This window comes from Maylandia zebra, linkage group LG7 (assembly GCF_041146795.1).
Source record: "Maylandia zebra isolate NMK-2024a linkage group LG7, Mzebra_GT3a, whole genome shotgun sequence".
In the NCBI taxonomy this organism is placed as follows: domain Eukaryota; kingdom Metazoa; phylum Chordata; class Actinopteri; order Cichliformes; family Cichlidae; genus Maylandia; species Maylandia zebra.
Genome location: NC_135173.1, coordinates 54,688,799 through 54,702,281, shown reverse-complemented (window position 1 = coordinate 54,702,281; position 13,483 = coordinate 54,688,799). Strand labels below are relative to the sequence as shown.

Below are 13,483 nucleotides of genomic sequence, written 5' to 3'. Positions count from 1 at the left end.
TCAAAAGCGCTCCGACGTTTTCGGAGAGGTCTGTTACCCACTAGCTCGTTAGCTAGCCGGGGTTACAGGCTCACTAGAGCCGGTGAGAACACCGGACTCCCGGCAAATCGTTTTCAAACCCACCGCTGTCGTTCGCTACTTAGGTTAAACATGATATATAAGTCACTTAGATAACTTAAAAATGTTATTGTTTGGCTTTTTTCAGTATTTTATTTGTTCCTGAGTAAATCAGTTTGGCTGAGATTAAAGTTATAGTTTTTACACAGCTGAATAAACGTTAAGCAGACAACTGATTATCAGAAGTGTGAGATGCTCGAGAATATACTCCAGTGTCCTGTTATATTTTAGATAGCAAGGACCAGACGGCTGAGTTTATTAAACTCCACCAAAACAATCTGCAAACTTCATTAAAATTTAATAAACTATCATCTTGTCTTTATTTTTAGTTAGCACATACCTTAAACACTTAAAGCTATAAGCTAATGATAGTTATATAAGAGCAGATGCATGCTGGTGCAATAAGCTGTACGTTTTACATTCAATGGATGCATGTTCTGATTAGTCGACTAATCGCAAAAATAATTGGTGACTAGTCGACTATCAAAATAATCGTTTGTAGCTGGTGCCCTAGTGTCCACTCATGTCACTCCCAGTGAAAATCTTTAGATCTTCAGCTCTGTCGCCTTTTTTTTTTTTAGTACCACTGTGTCCAAACCATACATCCAGTGGCGGTAGTGGCCTGTTTGGCGCCCTGGGCGAACACTCCCCCCCCCCCCCCCCCATACACACACACATATGAAGAGAGAGAGAGTATGCATAGTATGAAAATGGCTAATAAACAGCCATCATAATTCGTCATACAATGAGAATAGGACAAATCAACAATTGACAATGACTAATTAATATTAAAATCTGTAACATAATGTATTGTTTGGAGTTTGGAGTAGTCTGTTACTGTTACTATTTTTACCAATTCTTCTTGGAGCAACTGTAACCCACATAATTTCCTTAGGGAATAATAAAGTATTCTGATTCGGATTGTTTCAGGATGACCTGCCATTATCCAATGTCCTGTATCTTTCGTTTCTCCTCTTCTTCTTTTCTCTTTTTTTGTAAACTGAGCACCTGATGGCTTTGAACTGTTCTTGTCCATCTTGGTTTTAATTTTGCATTCCAGTATGAACACCCATCCCCCAACTCGAGGATCACCACAACATAACCTAATAGACCTACACCTTAGTTCACAGATTCACTTTGTCTAGAGTTTATTTCTGGGATTTCACACAACCCAGTATTCAAATCATGAATACATAATGGGCTTGGATTTACAGCATTATGAATGAAATGTGCTCTATTTGGAAGCAGCCCCCTCTCGATGTGTTGTGTGTGAGACTTTAAATCGTTATTGATCCCTTTACCCCTGGTCCTAAAGTGTATATTTATTTTCTTACATATATTGTTTGTTTACTTGCACTGCTGTAACTGGAGCCTCGTCGTCTCGTCTCTCTGTATACTGGACTGTATGTAGCGGAGATTACAATAAAGTTTACTTTGACATCAGCAGCGAGCAGGCGCACCGAGGGCTCTCGCGCTCACTTTTCGCGTATAGAATTTCGAAAAAACATCGGTGCAAATTATAAGTCTGTATAATGATGTCTGGTGTTTTCGTGTTTGTTGGTTTGTTTTTATTCTATTTTATTTTGGGGGTGGGTTAGACGCTGCTCCAGCCAGCGAGAGAATCCCCCGCCGCCCCGCCCTCTCCTCCTTGTGCCGCAAGCAGCAGGCGCACCTCGCAAACGGAGGGCGCCCTTACTCCCAGCAAATGGGCGATAGAAAACCGATCGGTGCCTATGCCATTCACAATATGTGCTGGCATGACGTCGGGGCAGCATGAGTACAAGCAATTTTTATTTATTTTTTGCTTTGCATGCTTGACCCTAAGTATTTAAACTCATCTACCTTCACTACCTCCCCTCCTTGGAGCTTCACCTTCTGACTTTCATTCTATACCTCCACCCAGGAAGGTTAAATTAAAGTGGAAAGAAAATAGAAGGAGTGACATAATTAGGAGGGGAGAGCTTCAGAAATTCAGGTAAAGCATGGCTACTTTGACCATGAGTCATTGCTTAGTGCTAATAGCTAAAGTGTAGCTTTAGCTTTAGCCACATGGACCAAAAATGTCAGGGCCATTTTTTTTTGTCCCAGTCCAGCCCTGCCTCCATCTCTCCCTTCCACCTGCTCTCAATATAGAGCACAATGTCGTCTGCAAACATTATAATCCACAAACTCCTGCCTGAACTCATCTGTCAGCCTGTCCATCACCACTGCAAACAAAAAGGGGCTCAGAGTGGATCCCTAATTTAATCCCCCCAACTTTGAATGCATCTGTCACTCCAGCTGCACACCTCACCTCTGTCCTCATACATCTCCTGCACCAACTTCCCTTCACTTCCTTATGTAGAAGTGAAACACCACAGTGCTTTCTCTAGACCTACAAGGACACAGTGCAACATCTTCTGACCTTCACTATCAACACTCTGAAAGCTGTAACTCTCTTTCTCGGCATGATGGCATACCACTGCTTGCTGATTGTCAACTCTCTTTTTAACAATTCTTTTCCAAAGCTTTATTTTATGACCTATTAACATTACCTTCTGTAGATGCTACAGCTCTGCACATCACACTTTTTCAAAAGTTAAAACTTGTACCAGTACACTTCCTCTCACTCTTCAGGATTGTGTAAAACAATTTATTCAATGAGTCCACAGTTCTCTCAAATTGGCATCTCTATACTTCCACAGGTAGGTCATCTGGGCCACCTGCCTTTCAAATCTTCATCCACTTCATAGCTGCCCTCACGTACTCCCCACTAATCTTCTGTACTTCCTGTCTTCCTCCCATTTTCTTTATCTGTGCCTCAAAGTACTCTTCTAAATCTTCTCTCGTTACTGGTTAGTACATTTCCATTGCTACCCTAATCCCCCTAACCCGCTGCAAATCCTCTCCAGCTCAACCTCTGCCTAGCCAGTCAATTCAAGTCCTTTCACTCCTTTGTAAGTGTCCAACCTTACATACAAGTCATTATGAATATTTCTACTCCTTTCTTTGCTGTACACCTAGTACAGGAGTACCTAGTCCGAATACCCTTGTCTACTTTCTTCATCTACCTGACTCCCTTTTTCTTTGTCAACCTCTTCTTTTGAATACTTTCCTGTACTTCCCCACTCCACCACTAAGTTTTCTTGTTCTCTTTCCAGAGAATACATCAAACACAGTTTGAATCCACCTCTAATACTCCTGGCTTTGCCTTCCATCTTGGTGTTTCCTAACACACCCTCTCATCTTCCAGCCAACAGTAGCACAGTTTCCACTAACACACAGCTGGCTAACAGTACCAGATTGAGTCACTGTTAACCCAGGCCATTACTGATCTAGTATGAAGATCTCCTTCCTGATGTTTGCTTTGGCAATGACTTCATGCTCGATTCCCTAACTGATGCAGCCCTCACCAATTATCTGGGCTTGGGACTGGGACACTGGCACTAAGAGTACACTGGCTTGTGGCCCCCTTGTGGCTGGGAGAGAAGCAAAAACCAGAGCTTGCACTGTTATTTTGGTTAGATGACCAACATCATTCTGTCCCTCATTGGGTTTGCTGGTTTTTGAGATACCAATTTGTGCTGCTCTTGACAGAATTCTGGTTAATATTCAGTGGTTCACGCTGTTAATAGATCACCCTGCGACTGGTATTACATCTGCCCCACTTAGGAAATCTATCCTTTAAAAAAAATAAAAAAATAAAAAAAGAAGAAAAGAAAATACATACTTTATTTTGCTATAGTCACCAGATGATAGTGAGCAGTGCAACTTTCATCCTCATTTAGGATTTCTATGACTGCAGTAAAATTTTAACTGAATGCACCTTAAGCAGACCTTTGACTGGCGATAGGATCAGTGGATTCTGGATCTAAAATGCAAAACAACTGCACAGCTCTGCCTGATGAATGTAGATGTTCCCCTATACAGGAAATATGCCTTGCAAAACAGGAAATACCAGCAAGTAGCAGAAATGTATCAAAGTTACCTATAGATATAATTTCAGTTTGTTAAAAAGGATGTTTTAAAAACCATTATCAGAACCAAAGGAAAAAAATTAATACATTAGTCAAATACCTTGCAACTTGATGAATAATTCATTTTATTTCCTTAACAAAGACAGCATCAGCAATGAACCACTTTGGACATCCTCTCTCACACAGCACATCTCTTTCTTCAGCAGATTTTGACATAACATTTACTTTGTAGATCAGTGGTCTTCAAAAATGAGGGAACTACTGATTGGAAAAGGGAGGACCCCCCCCCCCCAGAAAACAAAACACCATCAGAGGTGAGATCTAATAGAAGGGTGGGTCTGGGATAATAGTTCATTTCCGGATTGTCGTGCACTGAGCAGCTTCTCCCAAACATCATGACGGTAGTGGAAATCTTCATTTGTTCCATTTACTCCAACTATGAGGACAAATGAGAAAAACTGTGACAAATGTCTTCACTCTAAATGAAATCAGAGGAGCATCATAAAAACATGAACTTACTTATGGACAAAGTTGTGGTCAAGCAAAAGGATTTCCAAAAGGATCCTCAAAGGCAGCTGTTGAACCAGAGCTCTGACCGACAGATGTATTCTGTTAAAAAAAAAAAAAAAAATTGAGGGAAAAAAACAAAAACTCAAGTATAACAATATCCTTGTTATCAAAAGGATCATTGGGATTAGGATGATAAAGTAAAAGGTGGTCACAAATAAAACTCTGTACCATAGCTACAGGTGGCACTCCAAATGGACTGGAGTCAGGGGCTCCAAATGCTTTGTCAAACATGTCCTGACCAAGTTCTGATCCCTGGGGTGGTGCTGAACTGTTTTGGATGGGAGCAGAGGAGAAGGCAACATCCAAGAGCCCTGGAACTGGAGCAGCAGCTGGTTTAGAGGCATCTAAATTTGCACATTACAAACACAGGACACAGTTACCAACAGGTCACAGTCATCAGATTATGACATAAGCCATTTCAGCTAGTTTAGCATTACCAATTGACGGCATCTTATTGATTTCAAAGTCATCGTGATCTGCAGCATCCTGCACGAGGCCCACTTTAGTGGAGAAGTATTGATCAAATGCCCCCGGTTGTTTGCCACTGGAAGCTGGATCTGACCCTGCTGCAAGCTCTACTTTCCTGGCTGGGATGGCAGGAGGCTTGGCGAGCTGGAAGTCCTTGAACATGTCTTTCCCAGTCTTCTTCTCTTTCTCTCCGAGGGGATCCAAAGCTGTGAAGGCACTGTTCTCTACTTTCGGAGGGACCTGTTTAGCAGGTGCTCTTGGAGGGGGGCGTGACGGACCCTGTGGATCACCCATACCTGGGAATGCATTAGGCTGGAAAGGATTGGTAGAGGCAGGCTGACCCCAAGAAAGGTGGGGTGGAGAGAGAGGAGCGGCAGCAAACTGTGGTGGCATCTGCTGACCCCAACCTGTTGGTGGTATGGGTAGACCAAAGGCAGATGGCTGTGGGAAGGCGGGCCTGGGCCCTGGAACTGTCCCTCCTGGCATGGGGAACATGTTGGGTGCAGCACTGGAGGCTCCCCACATGGTTACAGCAGGGACACTTGTGGTAGCTGGTGGACCCAACTGGAGATTCCCTAAATATATCAAAAAGAAGAAAAAGGTTTACAGACACAAAACAGGTTTTTAAAAAAAACAAAAAAACAAAAACAAAGAGATGTGTGAAATACAAATTCCCCCTCCTGTGTATTACCCAGAGCAGCTATGGCAGAGGGAGCAGAGTTTGCCGGTGTACTGTTGAAGAGGTCTGGAGCAGATGACCCCTCAGACTGACTGGAAGCAGCGAACAGTTCTGCTCCAAACAGATCACTTGATGTAGACTAGTCACAAAACAAATAAATAATAAAATGAATAATGCAACACATTTTGTTAGCAAGTCACAACTATGTAGCAGTTAAGATTTAACAAATGCTTAAGAGAAACTAATAATTAACTATAGTTAAGCATACGATTGCATGCTTTGCCACTTACCCCTGCTCTTTTCACTGAAGCGTGAACATTAGGAAAATAGATTATGAGCAGCTGATTGTTAAAGTCATTCAAGCCAGTTCGAGAAGCATGCGAACACCAGTGCATGCATAAAGAAAAGTTATCCAAACAACAAGACCATGACCAGAGTTCCAAAATTAAAGTCCCTAACCCAGTGCATTCTCAGTGCCTTATCCTGTCGAACACCAATGCATAACCCAAAAGCTCAAGGGAGATGTTAGCTCCAAATGTGTTGTAAACCTTTTTTATTAAAACGCATAACACATGCAAGCCTACTACCATTGGCATAGCCGTGTTATTTCACCTTTGCGCTCCTTCGACCTCGTCCAGACTTAGAGTTGTGCGGAGGCGGGCTTATGAGAACTGAATCCTTGCTATGAGTCACTGGCAGCTCTGGGCGATGGGTCATTTCATTAGAGACAGGGGAAGTTTTCAAAGAGTCAAAAAATGGATTTTTGTTTGAGAGAACTTGTCCAGATTCATTTCCATCCATCATGGTAGTCGTGTTTCCCTGAGTTATTTTCCCCCCCAGCGGCCACTGTCCGTTACTGAGCGCGAGGATCATGGTTTCCCTGGATAACCCATTTATTTGCTGACTGAGATGTTCAGAGTCTCCATTTACACCACCATTAATAATTGTCTTACTAGTGCTGCCAACAGTGCCGTTTAGGTGATTGGTGGTGGTGTTGACGGGAATCTGTGCATTATCAGCTGCCAATAGAGTGGGTGATTTAGAAAGGGGGTCATCTCTGAAAGGGTCACTGTCTGGGGTTGGGAAATAGCCAAAAGTTGAGGAAAATGGATTCTCTGTCTGGGGATATGCCCTATAGTCAGGGGCACAGGAAGTTACAAAGGAATTTCCCTTTATGCAATTTTGATTGCTGTCAACTTCAGCAGAAAAGTCCAGTAAGAGAATGTCATTAGAGTCCTGGTTAACACGAGAGGGGACAGTGAGAAAAAGAGAAGGATAAATCATTTCTGCAGAAGGGAGGTAATGATGTGTTAACAAGATGAACAATGAATCACATGGTGTGAAAAAGAAATGCCTTTTTAAAACTGCTACTTGCAGATTATGAAGAGTCGCTGTCAATTTAATGCTGACAACTTTAAGGTCTAGGGTCCACTTCTAACTCACTTACTGTAATCCTACTTGCTCTGAACAACAAGTTGGACTACAAGTCAAAGCCGGCGCTTGGTACTTACCCATAAATTCAGGTTAATGAGACATTTCAGCAGCACCGGCGTAAAAGATTTGCCACAACTCTAAGTCTAACAGATTCTACTTGTAGCAGTTTTAAAGTTAACAACAACAACGAGACTAGTAAAACACAAAGCATAAACTCAATTCCTAAAAGACTCTTCATAGATTCTTAAAATGAACAGAATCTGATGACTTCACAAGTCTTTTCAGAATGGAGTTCGCAGAGGGCGTTGAGATTTTACTATAGAGTCATTTCTTACAAATACGTTCATTACATAAGAGTGATAATAATTAGCAGGTACACAATTGTGTAAATACAGTAATAATACACTTCACCAATTACAATCCCCATATTAAAAGAAATATTTACCATCATGGTGTGATACTTACATTTGGAGCCTGAATGTCTGGAGGGGTTGACATATCTCCAAAGAGGTCATGTTGCTCTACTGGCTGGATGTGAAAATGAAACAGAAACATGCCATTTAAGAAAATAAAGCACTCCAACATTTCATTCACTGTTAAGATGGACACATTACAATAACTCTTACTTGAGCTGATTTTACGTCATTGCCCATAGATAGCAAGGCATTTCCATTCTAGAGACAGAAAGTAAAAATGTACAAAAATAAATTTTAAAAAAGTCAGTAACTGCTTTAAGGAAAAAAAAAACAAAAACTTAATTGCTTACCTCCACTACATCACTGCCATTTTCAACCTGTAAACAGAGGCATACTGTTAACGAACAGACTTTCCATTGAAATGACGCATTCATCACTAAAATGAAAAATGGCTGAGGATGTGATTCACTGAAAGAACACAGAGAGGCAGTGTTGACTTTCAAGCGGTACATACAGTGTGTACCCTGTCAGCACTCCCAGAGGACCACATGAAAGTGTTTTTCTTTCACAAAGAAAATGCTGCCATTCACTTGGAGAAAATTTTTTCCAGTCGGAAGTTAAATGCTTCTGCTTCCATTACCTTCTGTGTGCCCTCGGCCTCTTTCTTCCTCAGGTTGAAGATGACTTGGAATAGATCCTTCAAATCGATTACCAGTGGCTCTGCCTGTATGGAAACAAAGACCAAAAATCTTAGGAAATTGGAGTCAGTTTGTCTTTGGTGCCTGTGGCAGTACCACTTCTAGCAGTTATCAAAAGAAGGTAGGCTCAAATGTTAAAATCTCCAGCTTCTCATATATAAAAAAAAAAAAAAAAAAAAAAAAAAAAAAAAAATTATATATATATATATTTTTTTTTTTTTTTTAACAACCACATACAAAAAGAAAAAAAAGTTACTTAAGTAAACCTTTTACCTTCATGACAACCATAAAGGGGTGAACTGCCGTTTTATGACATCAAGTTATACATTAGACACATGGCTGGTTGACAGTTACATCCCAACTAGGTAGCGAGCTGTTAAGCTTTCCCCTGAGCAAATTTGAGTCATCAACTTGACCTCTCAACCATGCTTTAAGGTTGTCTAAAACAACATGACGTGTATACTGACCAAAATTTCTGCTTTAGTTTACGCAAGTAAAATTCTATTTTATTTGTTTGCTAGCATTAGCTAGCAAACAAATATATTTGGATGAATAAGCACTCATTCATACAAACATGGCCGCTTCTGTCTATAATGTTAAAACTCAGGTTTGACAGACAAAGTTCACAAGCCAGTAGGTGGCACTATAGTGCCTAGGCTTCTTATTAAAATGGAGAGTCTATGGCAGGGATGGCATTTTATATCATGAGCCACATAACAGCAACCTTTAATTTTAAGTGATACGGACCAGTGAAATTCCCCTTTCTGTCAGTGTACAGAAGTTTAACTACACATTTAATCCCTCATATCTTAGTGTAAGAAAAAATGAAGTGCAATTATAACAAATTTATGGTGTTTGACGCGATAAGGAAATGCTACTGTAGTAAATGATAGAAATCCATCAGGATGATTCTTTGGGCCCAAATTGTAACAAATTAATGTGTAAAATTACAGAAAGTGTTCTGGTAGCTCATTGCCTTGACTGTCCTACAATCATAAAAAAAAAAAACAAAAAAAAAAACAAAAAAAAAAACAGTGTGTGTTAATTTGCAGAAAATGTACTATTTTTTCCTCTATGGTTGATCCGCTTTAAAAAGCAAAAACAATTCTTTAGTTAGAATTAGAAAAACAGGAACTTTCCCGTCATTTAATTGTTTATCTAGTACCCAATTACTTTGGCTTGGTATGAATGGATGTGTGTGTGGTCATTATCTGTAAGGAGAAAAAAAAAAAGAAAAGTAAAACTTATGAAAAACAAAGTCTATGCTCTACTTCACATTTTCCAACCTGTCCAATGGACCAGATTGACACACTTTGTCTATGGCAGTTCTGTGTGTTACCTGTTGTGCAGTCTTTATGGCAAAGAACTGATGCTGTCCTTCAGCTCCACACACATATCCAAAAGCCCTGTTATCCGTTACATCTCTGGCAATGAAGGAGATCTTATTCACCACATGCTCATGTTCGATCACCTGAGAAATGTGGACAAGGATTTTCGGTTTTGTTTGCTTTTTTTTTTTTTTTTTTTTAAAAGCACTGCAAATAAATTCTGTGAAGTCCAGATTTTATTGCAATAGTAATCAGAACTCACGCCCGATTTCTCATCAATGATCTTGATGCCTGACATGGAAATGTTGACCCAGATCCTCTGCTTGTGCTTGCCTTGCGACCGAGCAGCTGCTGCCATACCCTGGAGAGAAAAAACAAAAACACTACTCTATTGAAGGCAAACAGATGTATATACACCAAAGCTCAACTTAACAGCTTTAAGAAACAGTTTTGATATTTTCTTCATGAAAATCAGCGATAGAAGAAAAGAGCTTCTGATCCCAAGTTGTACCTTAAGTTTCATCATGGAATCTTGGCACATCTTGTCTCCACGAGCCTCTGGAACATCATCAATGCCGATCAGTTTGGCCTTGTACCTGACACCATCCCCTTGAAACCTGCCCAGCAGGTATTCATCCGTCTTCTCTGTTACTGGATTAAAAAGACAAAGAAAGTAGTAAAATTATAATCTCTGCCACATCTTAATAGCTGATGAAAGGAGTATCGGCACCATTTTCTCCTCCACTCACCTTTCTTTTTCTCTTTCCTGAATGGGACTTTGGATGCCTGTGTTATAGGAGAGTTGGGAGGGGTGTTGGAGGTTGAGACTGTAGAGGTGAGGCTGGGATCGGCAGAAGATGCGTGCGCTCTGTCTACCTCTGCAGACATGGTGTGGTGTCAGTCTGTGGACAAGTGGGCAATCAGAGGTAAAGCAGCTCCGTATTCAGGGGCAATGAGGTCGTCCAAGCATATGACTTAACACCCACACATGCTTCTCTTGGCGTTGCTCTGAGGCAGAAAAAGTGAAGTTGGACACCAAGTGTGTGTTGAGAAAGGGAAAGAAAGATGATGATAAGTTAAATAAAGCACACTACAGTCTTTTCTGGTAAACCCGTTTGTTTAGGGGGAAAAAAAACAAAACAAAACAAAAAAAAAAAAAAACAACAAGTGGGTGGGGGGAGACTTGCACCGTTCTACAGTCTGCCACTGAAACAATTTTTTCCACATCATAAGCAATTATTGTATTTAACAACACAGTAAACATTTAGAACGAGAGGGACACATAGGGGAAGCATAAGACATATGACCAATAAAATAGGCAGCTCATAAGAAGGCATGAGACACTTTAACACTGCTTTAAAAGCATGCTGTGTCAGTTGATTGGCTCTATAAAGAAGTAAACTGTCCTAAAGCTTAAGAACCTCCTGCTTAAAGAGACATCTTGGCATATCTATCATAATACCAGTCAACTCTGAGTTAGCAGTATCATGCTGGTAAACTGCTTTAGAGAATATTAACATATAGAAAACATGTCTTTTTAAAAAAAATAAAATAATAAAGTTTTTCCTTCCATGCTACATGAAATCCTTTACATGGCATTGTCACAAGTGTGTGCATTTCCTACATGAGGCACAAACAACATCACAAAGGATTATAGATGAAGCCACAGCATCACCTTACTCTTATCATGTTAGATGTACCAAACTGCTGTTACTTGGAACACATCCATTATCACTTAGACACATGTGTGTTCTGACAAAAAAAACAAAACAAAAACAACCACACAGAAAAGAGCTTTCTCCCTCAAAAAACCCCAAATGATTCCTGCTCTATACGTGTAGAACGTACATACCTTTAGGTCCAGCTCCAGAGGCTACACTGGCTAGAATATCAGGGTAAAAAGCCTGTGAGTACCGTAGGACAGTCCAAAGGTTGAAAACGAGCAAAGGTTGAGCAATTACCTGAAGTTAATCTTACGCTAGAAAAGCAAAAGATCTCGTGATGTTGAGCTAAGCAAGAACAAACGGAAATTGGAGCCTTTAACAAGAGTTTACCTACACAGTTCTGACTTTCAAGGAAAAGTTGCACTTGACCTTCTGATACTCCAGAATAACAAGGAATAAACCATCTGCAAGACAAGCGAAAACAGAGCTGCACCGTGAGATCACGCAAAAACGTAAAGAACAATATCTACTCTAAAAATAACTGCCTAGGCTCAAACCAGTTAACCAGACAACTGTCCAAAAGCCATAAAGGAAGTGAGAGATATTCAGGATAAGATAAGAGAACTTTATCTAGCTTTGTGGCAGCTTTTACTATTTTTTTTTTTGCCTAACACCTGACCACAACAGAGAGACAAAAAATAAAAATTCTGTAAATTATCATTTTATTTCCCCTCAAAAGAGTGTGTGTGTGTGTGTGTGTGTGTGTGTGTGTGAGAGAGAAACACAAACAAACAAGTTAATTTTGATACCATGAGAGATGTCCCACAGGTGCTACTGCACAAACAATAAAAACCAGAACAAAACTTCATCTGCCTGTACCAGTTTTTGAGGCAGAGAAACAAGCGCCGTAAGCCCTTGTTTGCTTGGTTCACCATGCTGTCATGCAAGTTACCACAAATCACACTGACAGACATGCTGTTTGGCCTGCACTGCTTGGAAGCATAGAACGAGCAAACCCTTAACACTTGCTGCACAACACATTAAGCCTTCACGAGCATGACACATGATTGCACTTGTACTCTAATAAGAGTGGTGTCATAGTCCCAGTACCTGGCAGTTAGTCTTATAAAAAGGGTAAAATGTCAGCAGTTGATTGAAGATTTAAGTTAAAGGATTACATTTTAACAGCTCTTTAACAGCCACAAAAACTGGCAGATAAGTGCGGGGGGGGGGGGGGGGATGTGTAGCATCCAGTCGTGTCACAACACAAACACTCAGCCTCAGACAGCAAGCATAAATTTATGTTTGTCAGCAGAATCACAGCACTGCAAAAGGCAGAAATGTCACAATCCTGGCCCCGTCAGGAAACGTAAACTGCTGCACATCTGGAGGAAATCAGGGAATGACTCAGTCTGCAAGTGTATGAGATGGTGAAATACCACAGGCCCACTGTGAACACACGGCACTGAACACAGAGCACTTTCATACTAAAGGGTTCTGCACTCAAACACAGGAGTGATAGAAGGTACAGAATTGTGAATGCTTAATAAAAATTATGTGAAATCTCTCAAGATTCAAATACAATTTTCCAAGTCAGGGTTAAAGCTGAAAGAAATTGAGTTCACAAAGAAACCTAGGGAGAGTGTTGGACTCCCAAAAGAGAATCTCAAAGTAGGCAGCAGAGGGGAGAAAAAAATCATTATGACGAAGTTTTCTTCCAAAATTTGGAACATTTAAAGTAAGACAGTTCAGCCTTTGACTAAAACTGAACCTTGGCTTGCCTGCCTTTAGCTTTTATTAAGCTTATAAAACATTTCAGGCTAACATTCCTGTAAATACCCGCAGCTTTTTAAACGACTACCTGTAGGATAGTCCTCCTGCGGAATCCTAATTCATGCAGGGATGTGAAAACAAAGTTAAACACCACACTTACCTACCTGTGTTTGGAAACGCGCAGTAATACGCCTTCTGGGAAAGAGAGCGGGTTTTTCCTCTGCCGTGATGCCTCGCGATTCGGCTGCGAAATGAGTTGAATCAAACACAGCTTGGCAAAAATGAGCGAGAGTGTGATGTTTTCCGCCGACTGCCTTGGACAGAACGGAGAGACTGCTGCAAACTCCTCGTTTAACCCTTGACTGACTGACAGGGCTAAC

At 40.7% G+C, this 13,483-nt stretch overlaps 1 protein-coding gene across 6 annotated transcripts; it reads right to left on the bottom strand.

The window, feature by feature from the left end:
• Positions 1-4,181: 4,181 nt before the first annotated feature.
• dab2 (DAB adaptor protein 2) lies at positions 4,182-13,483 on the bottom strand. 6 transcript variants are annotated; one of them, XM_004549890.5, is made up of 15 exons: positions 13,264-13,483; positions 10,416-10,674; positions 10,178-10,317; positions 9,929-10,027; positions 9,678-9,809; positions 8,281-8,364; positions 7,991-8,017; positions 7,851-7,898; positions 7,690-7,752; positions 6,403-7,026; positions 5,803-5,929; positions 5,081-5,686; positions 4,812-4,987; positions 4,593-4,682; positions 4,182-4,509 (listed from the first exon to the last, which is right to left on the bottom strand). In XM_004549890.5, the coding sequence occupies exons 2-14, from the start codon at positions 10,552-10,554 to the stop codon at positions 4,611-4,613; spliced, it is 2,337 nt and encodes a 778-aa protein (XP_004549947.1). In that variant the 5' UTR covers positions 10,555-10,674; positions 13,264-13,483; the 3' UTR covers positions 4,182-4,509; positions 4,593-4,610. The 6 variants fall into 6 exon arrangements, with proteins under 6 accessions (XP_004549947.1, XP_004549950.1, XP_004549946.1 ...); XM_004549893.3 differs by having other exon boundaries at positions 10,416-10,568; XM_004549889.5 differs by having other exon boundaries at positions 13,268-13,483.

Coding starts and splice junctions, on each gene's coding strand:
- dab2 (XM_004549890.5), bottom strand. CDS start 10,554: ATGTCTGCAGAGGTAGACAGAGCGCACGCATCTTCTGCCGATCCCAGC. Junction 9,810..9,928: donor TCATTGATGAGAAATCGGGC/GTGAGTTCTGAT, acceptor CACATTTCTCAG/GTGATCGAACATGAGCATGT. Junction 7,027..7,689: donor CAGACATTCAGGCTCCAAAT/GTAAGTATCACA, acceptor CGTGTTAACCAG/GACTCTAATGACATTCTCTT.